General features: G+C 41.5%; 1 protein-coding gene across 2 annotated transcripts; it reads right to left on the bottom strand.

Annotated features, from left to right (window-relative positions):
- Positions 1-220: 220 nt before the first annotated feature.
- rdh20 (retinol dehydrogenase 20) lies at positions 221-3,203 on the bottom strand. Of its 2 annotated transcripts, XM_015008980.2 has the most exons (7): positions 3,094-3,113; positions 2,952-3,020; positions 1,900-2,559; positions 1,002-1,100; positions 763-908; positions 544-675; positions 221-474 (listed from the first exon to the last, which is right to left on the bottom strand). In XM_015008980.2, exons 3-7 carry the CDS (start codon positions 2,347-2,349, stop codon positions 354-356), a joined length of 948 nt encoding a protein of 315 aa, XP_014864466.2. In that variant the 5' UTR covers positions 2,350-2,559; positions 2,952-3,020; positions 3,094-3,113; the 3' UTR covers positions 221-353. The 2 variants fall into 2 exon arrangements, with proteins under 2 accessions (XP_014864466.2, XP_014864465.2); XM_015008979.2 differs by lacking the exon at positions 2,952-3,020 and having other exon boundaries at positions 3,094-3,203.
- Positions 3,204-8,374: the final 5,171 nt, after the last annotated feature.

Genomic DNA, 8,374 nt, shown 5'->3' with positions numbered 1-8,374 from the left:
CAAGTAGTAAAAAGTATTTCCACTGCTCTTTGAACTGTAGCAAAAAATTTCTTGTTTCACACAATTTGGGCTGTTCCGATTTTGACACAGAGCCAAAACATGGCCAAAATGATTCAAGTGTTGCCCCTTCAGCAAAAAAGGATTTGCAAAGTATTAGGTGAATAACTGGCACCTGAAAATATTGGACTTTAAAAAAAAAAAAAGTCAGTGGGATAATGAGTTACTGCATTAAAAGTAGACTTTATTTTGAAACTTTATACAAATCTTTTTTTGGATACACCATTATGAAACAAAAGCCTTTGGCGTGTGCATCAGTACATTGAAAAACACTAGAAGACACTATTGGTAAAGTCTCAGGAAGCCTGGCTCTCTCCGCATGAGGTCTTCGTCTCGGCGTTCTTGATGAAGGGCAGCATGCACTTATCGCCTCCCATGAAGCGATACACCACAACGTTGGCCTCCCAAGGCAACAATCTGCAAAAACTTAAATCAGCATCCAACCCAAACAGTTGTGCTCACTGATTAAGGCTCATAGCTACTCACGCTCTTGCGATGAAGGGGACGTAAATAATGCGAGGAATGCAGATCATTTCCTGATCGGCCAGGATGGCCTTCATGGATCGCTGGACCGTATAGAGAGGCTCAAGTGGAGGAATCAGCTTCCGAATCTCTTTCCTGGGAAATGCGTACGAATGAAAGAAGCTGAAATTAAAAAGGTACATTTCTCCACTGCGATCGGTCAGATGCATTGAAGCTTCTCACCTGATCTCGCAGCCTGAAAACATCCCCGTGTCCACGATGTAGGGGCACACCAGCGTGGTTTTGATGCCGTCGTTGTTTTCTACTCGCAGCTCGTGTGCCAGAGACTCGTGGAAGCCAACAGCACCGAACTTACTGGCACAGTAATCCTGCAAGAGAGTGAAATCACTCAGGTCCATGATTGCCTTTACCGGTAAGGCTTCATTTTTTGTTTCTTTTTTACATCGAATCATGCAGCACACCTCCACACATGCTGTGGTGAACAGGCCAAGAGCACTAGCAACAGTGACAATATGGCCGTGGTTTCTGACTTTCATCTGAGGCAGGAAGGCTTTTGTAGTCTGGTGAAGAAGATGCGACAAAGGTTAACATTACAGTACAGAGAATATAAAGCCTGCCTTAATCTGAATCATTTTTACAGGGATTTGTTTCAATGTATGAAATTTACACAATGATCAAGAACCTAGTGACATGATTTAAAGCAGTCCATTGAGGGCTGATGTCCAAAACTAAGTTTTAGCCTGGTTTGTCCATTCCATGAGTTTTATAGGTCTTCTATCCACTTTTGTCATGCATCAGTAACACTAGCAGAGCAACGAGTCAACATGTTAGCAATTCCTTTCATTGGAAGGAAGTCCAACACCATTTAGTCCCTCTGCACCAAACTTTACGTTTTGCAAAGTGCAGGTACTGTTCTCCAGAGACTTTATTCTCAACACCAGATGACGCGTTTCGCTCTAAAGTTCAGTGCCAAATCGTTTTACGCCAATGCATTCGATCTTGTGAAGCCAATCAGCTTGCCATGTTAAATCGGAAGCTTAAGGAAAGGCAGAATCGCATGTTCAAGGTGCTTTTCTTTCCCTTATAGGATGACTAAATCATCTCTTCAATTATATGCGTTCTTTATAAAAAGAGTCAGAACTTAATTAACTGGACTTTCTTTTACGACCAGGACATGCTGTGCGATCCCCCGCGGTACAGGCTGATCCGATCCCTTTCACGCTCCGCTGCACAAACGCCTAACCCCAGCCTCCGGGTCAGCGAGTGTCTGTTACATAATCCACATCAGGCGGTGTTCGCTCTGAATGAAGTTTCGCGGAGTTGCGCGGGTGTTTGCGTAAAAGACGCAAGACCGCTTACCCAAAACAGCGCATGGCAGTTCACCAGCAGAGTCCTCTCCAGAAGCTCGTCCGGACACTCCAGCAGCCTCCGTCCGGCCACCACACCGGCGTTGTTGACCAGGATGGAGACATCCCCGACCTCCGCTCTCACCTTCTCCGCAGCGTCATAGACGCTCTGGCGCTTGGACAGGTCCACCGTGTAGGCGCGCACTTCCACGCCCTGCTTCCGAGCCATTTGCGCGGTCCGCTCGTTGGCAACCGTGTCGCAGTCCCACAGGACGAGGCGCGCCCCCTCTTTGGCGAACTCCAGGGCGAAGAGGCGACCCAGAACCCCCCCGGCTCCCGTGATCAGACACAGCTCTCCGTCGACGGACTTCGGCCTGGGATGGAAGAAGATGCGCACCACGGCGCGCAGGATGTAGTAGGTGACATCGATGAGCATCAGCAGCAGTTCCACGATGAGGAGCATGATGCTGCAGTTCAGTCGGCTCCCACAGCAGGAGTTAATAACCCCACAAAAAAGCCTAAATGGAGTTTAGCAGGTTTTCTGCGTGACGTGGGTTAGGATGGCCACTTTATATAACGTGGGCGCGCAGGATTAGAAGAGTGACTGATGAAGGGCTTTTAGTCTGACGGCCCGACTGTGAGCACATTCATAACTCCACCATGGGCTGCGAGGCTGAAACAGATTAAGAAGGTCAATCAAAGCAAACATCTAGAAAAAAAATACTTCAAAAGTTAAATAACTCAGTTCAGTTGACTTAAAACAGAAACAGTCACTGTTCAAGAAATAAAGAACCACGTACAATTTTATTGTATCCCACAATAAATTTTACCGTCTTGCAGAAGTGTCCATACTCCTTGAACTTGTGTTTTTTCAAGCTACAGTTTGAAACTTCTTTGCATTTTATTGCGATTTTGACGTGAAAGAGCAACAAAGTGGGAAAGGTAAAAGACCATGAGCTGAAGAAAAAACTAAAAACTATGGCATAAGTTCTTTAGTTCAACCATTTTCTGTCGTTACTGCAAGAGTTGGCCTCAGCCACACGGTAAAGTCAGCCACATACTCACCTCATTAGTTTTGCTATGCAGTTAGACATGCATTCAAGGGATGCAATTCATTCATTTCTCCTCTTAAGTCTAACAAAGATATGATGAAGCACACATTTTTTTTCAAATATTTAATTATAATTATTATTATTTTTTTTGTTACCTGGTTTGGGGAGTTGCTTGCTGTCCAGATTAAAGGTGTGGCCAAGGCCAGAGGGCTTTCAAAGCACAGGACCAACCATGTGTGTGTCAGAAAGGGGGTGTTTTAGGTTTAATTAGAATATTTGCTCCTCAGTTAGCATTGATGTTTACTTTTGTTTCCCCAAGGCACACTGCCCTGCATGTTTTAGGTAGTCCCTTCCTTCAGCCCAGCTGATTTCAATCGACTGATTAACAGGCCTTTTTTTTCGTTGAACTGCAATCAGCTGAATCAATCAGGCACATTGAAGCAGGGAAACCTATAAAACATGTAGGACTGTGGGCCTTGAGGACCAGGGTTGGGGAAACACTGATATAAGTTGCCCTTCTGTTGTTTTGCGGGGTTAGTTTTGGGAGATGAGGTGTGAATACTTTGTTTGCTCAGTTAGTAGAGTCATTTCTTTCTGAGAACAGCTATGCTTAGTTGACATTTTTAATTTGCCCATTTACTGTATTTTGAACTTTGAAGACATTTTTTCCTGTGTCCTCTGTGCCTCACAAGCTTTTCTCAGGAATGTTCCAGCTCTCCACATCTTGCTGATATAGTCAAAGTCCAGTCAGACTGGAGGGAATGTGTGCATAATCTTCAAATGTCACAGATTCTCAGTTGGATTGATGTCTGGACTTTGACTGGACCATTCAAACACATGGATATGTTTTGGTTTAAGCCACTTTTGGTAGTTGTACTGTTGGGAGGTCAGTATCCTCCCTCATCTCAGTTTTTTGCAGCCTCTAACTGACTTTCTTATATTGCTGCCCTGTCTTTAGCCGCATACACCTTCCCATCAGCTCTGTCCGATTTTCTGTCTCCTTTGAAAGAACTCAGGACTTTCTCGCTGCAAGATCTTCCTCACATCTTACATTGTTCAGATAAAATACCAATAAGAACCATTAATGTTTGCGTTTATAGCTTTTACAGAGTTGTAGGTTATGTGTCAGCGATACACGACCTTCAGACATTCAATTTATCCGGATCTGAAAGTTATTCCTGATCTCCGATGTCGATTATCCCACTCTGAGCAAAATGTTAAATGTCTAAGCTGCTCAACATCTGAGCACAAATCTGTCTTAGCAAATTTTTAAAGCACATTTTAACAATCACTCCTTCACTTCTGTGGACTTGGCATCTAATACTTCATCACATTTCTTTTTTACATTGTCTTTATATTGTTGCACAACATTTTCACTGTTACTCCTCGATATATTGTTTGCATCTCATTAGAAAAAGTCAAAAGTCTTATGTTTAATTGAATAAAAACACAGCAAAGCTGCATACAAAGATGAATAATCGTTTGGCACTACAAAGAAATAGTAGTTTACTGTCAGCAACTTCAGAGACTTTATTAATAATATCTAAAGGGAAATATTTTTTGTAATTTTATCACACAAGGGATTATTGATACATTTCACACAATTTTTCAGCTTCATAAATTGATTAAACAGTTGATTTAGCTCTTTATGGAAAATCCCTCTGGAGCAGGCTTGTGAACCTGTATGTCATTCACACATTTTTAAAATTACTTAACTTTAAAAAAACTACTGACATGGATGTTTAAGACTTACAGATTAAGAAAAAAAAAATCCCACTGTAATGCATAGATCTATGACTTAATAAAACTGAATGTAACATAAACACAGTTAACAATCATGTTCTCACATTTTAAGGAATTACTTGCACACTACATATTTAAAAAATACATTTAATAAGTTATTAACACATTTAAATATCTAATGTCTTTTTAAGGCAACCTATGACTGCAGTAATTAGGTTAAATCAATGATGCAAAGCTTTAAACATATGACAAATGTACATTTTAATTACTTATTTCCAAATTCAATGTACATACTCTACTTAATACGTATTTTTTACTTTTGTATTGCGTTGATATTTTTCAACTGTCACATCAATATAGAATATTTTTCACAGCCTAGCTTTTTGTGAAATTACGTGCCACTTGTGTGGCACTCTTTCCCGTATTGAGTGGCAAATTTTATAAATATTTAAAATCAACCACCAGAGGTCGCTGTCGGGTAAGATTCCCATAAACTCGGATCTGTTTGGCCCGCAGCAGCTGGCGCTCTGCGTGTCATCATTAGACGTGAGACATTTCTGTGGAAACAACGAGACTCCACGGCTAGTTTATCGTCTTTTATTAAGCATCAGTCGGTAAAAGAAGAAATAGGCTTGAAAATCGTTTTCCTACAGCTTTTCTGATGATATTTACATGTACTTTGTGTCATATAGCGCTACATGTGTTGAGGAAAACAGGGAAAGCAAAAGAACAAAAACAAAAAACATATTCTTCTACAAACTCAACAAGTACAAAGTCTGAAACTTTTACAAAACATTTTCTCTCAACCACATCATGAGGGCAGCACACAGAGAACCACGTACCTTCAAGAAGACTGATTGTTTCCCTGAAGGAGCGGGATGATTCAAGAATAATTTGTCTGTTTTTTAATGTGACAACCTGGTTCTTTGAAGTCTTTTGTGTGTGTGTGTGTGTGTGTGTGTGTGTGTGTGTGTTGTTAGACAGTAGTTGAACCCAAAATGTGTTCTATATTTCAATTAATACAAGACAACAGAGGACTTCCTTCAGACAATCCAACAAAGTGCAATTCAGAAAATACAAAAAGCTATGAGGAAAATATTTACCATTCATCCAACACAGAAAGGAGCCGCATCTGCTAAATTTACTATGGCTTATTTTGCAAGAGATTCGGCGACAATTAGAGGCTCATTTTTAGGGATTTGCCATTTACTGCATGTCTGACTGTGATGAATGCTAATGAACCCTGATCCTTCAGCGTGTTGCACACCCTCCCCGTTTTCTATCTGCTCCTCTCTTCTGTCTCCAACACCTCTCTTGTAGAGAAGGTCATACAACCATTTGTCAGTTTGACATTTTTATTCCATTACCATGCATTGCTAAAGGCTGGACTGACAAAGGAAAAAAAAAAAAAGCCCACACACCAGTGACTCCGCAGTTCCCAATAAGCTCCACTGTTTTGTGTTTTTTTTCTCCATCCGTTTCTGGAGTATTTTGTTACAAAATGTGTTCTTCTGAAATGCATGACAACGCTGCTGTAACCAAGCCCTTCCTGTAGGACCAAACCCTGTGCGTAGCCAGGGGGATATTTATAGAATTAGAGATGCGAACTCATCCTCAAAAGGATGCTGCAGCCTGCCTTTGCGCCGTCATGAGGGGAAAACAAAACAAAACAGAACTAGGACTCGCACACACAGACCCATGAGAGCCTTGCTCGTGTCCTGGCTCTGACGGAGCTCAATTTTTTTGTTTTTAAGATTGCATCGTTGTCAAGCACGAGCAGAGCTCAGTAGAAGTTAGTGCACCTTGCAATTTTAAAGAAGTCACAACCCTTAAAACTTTTACACAGTTTGTCACATTACAGCCACAAACCTAAATGTATTCCCCACAGAAAATGGTGCATAAATGTGAAGTGGAGGGAAAATGACATATGGATTAAAAAAATGCTTTAGATGCTTTTAGAAGAGCCATTTCACTGCAGTTAAAGTTGCAAGCTGAAGCCTGATGACACTGGGTGGAGAACATCTGTGAAGATCCGTTTTCAGATTCTCATTTGAATTTGACAGAACTGGGCTATTCTAACACATGAATATAGTTTGATATAAACAATCACACTTTATCTCTGGCTGGACTTTTTCGTGCTAGAAGGTGAACCTCCATCTCATTGTCAAATCTTTTGCTTCCTTCAAACAGGCTTTTCTGTCGATGTGCAAAGTTAGTCCTCTGAAACAAATACTGCTCTGTTTGAGTTTTGGATTATTAGAGAAACGTCTTCCAGATGTTTGCTGTGGCCTCAACATGGGTGAGATTTTAAATGGAACTTCTTATGGTTTTATTCCAGCAAGACTTTGATCCGAGTTCCTACGGTCCGCTTGGCTGCTTGTCTCTTTACGTCATTCGCTCAGGTGGAAGGACATATCTCCATACATCTGGATTGAACAGAGGTCTGTGTGATGTTTGAAGCTCAGGATATTGCTTTAACCTAACTATGGCTTAAACCATTTCACCATCAATTTTGTTTTGGTCATCATTATGCTGTTTGTTCACTTTTTTTCTTTTCTTTAACAAACCTCTGAGGCCTTCACATAATATATGCAGTTTATACGAGGATTACATTACATACAGGTGGACTTAATTTACTGATTAGGTGAATTTGTAGGTTAGTTGTTGCACTGTATTTTATTTAGGGAGTAATGATGAAAGCTAAACACGGACAAAAGCTTTAAAAATGCACATCTTGCTGTCGACTTCACACTTATGCGCTTTAAGATTCACATAGAATCCCAGTATGTTTGTGTTTGTCATGAGACAAAAGGTGAAAAGTTGAAGCGATGGTGAGTCCTTTTCAAAGCAGAAGTTACCCATGACTTTGGGAAGCAGAGCGCTCCAGCCGTCATTCAGGATGTCAGTTTAAATCAAGCTGATAACTCTGGAGCTCGGTCCGTCTGTTGCACACTCCTTGTTCCCGCTCTGTTCACATTTCACACTCCCTCCCTCCCTTCAGGAACAAGGTGGCTGAAGTCTTCATCAACATCCATCCCTGAAGCAGCGGGTCACACCCAGGTCCGTGTGGCCACGCTCCGTCTGCTCTTTTGTGATTTGCGGAGACGGGTGCATGTTTCCGCGAAAGCAACCGAGTGACATAAACGCGACGATGTGGACAGTCTGACTGAAAGACCCACAATCCAGTTTTCTGCTTCTTCCCCTGAACTGAAGACACAACTGAGATGAATAAAGGAACTGATTAAGATCAAGTCCGTAACCGTCCTCGAGTAAATTAGGCTACATGTGTGCATCAAATGTGAGCCATCCAGTCATCTCAGCCCCTCACCATGGAAACCGTTCAGTCTGCCGAGAGTGAGCCTGCACCTGCTCGTATTTCTGGACTTTTTCCATCCAAATGTTTGGTGCATGAGAGAGAGAGACATTAGAGTTTAAAAAAAGAAACAAACATAAAAGCTCCACAGGATGAGTACTCTGTCCTTTTTGTGTTTATTTGCTCGTTATTCAGACTCCATTAGGGCATATTCAGAATGCAGGGTGTTATGAAAAGCAAAGGCACAGAAATATCTAACTCATACCACAGTGCCAGACATATTTGTTGGGACTCCTGGTGAAGATGTTAAAAAAAGCCTGAGAATAAATTCATATTTTATCCCTGCAGCAAAATCTCACACTGACAATTTTGGAAGAATT

This window comes from Poecilia mexicana, unplaced genomic scaffold (assembly GCF_051168715.1).
Source record: "Poecilia mexicana isolate PSO_F unplaced genomic scaffold, ASM5116871v1 scaffold_5, whole genome shotgun sequence".
Lineage (NCBI taxonomy): Eukaryota > Metazoa > Chordata > Actinopteri > Cyprinodontiformes > Poeciliidae > Poecilia > Poecilia mexicana.
The sequence above is the reverse complement of the archived record's forward strand: the minus strand, read 5'-3'. Positions and strand labels throughout refer to the sequence as shown.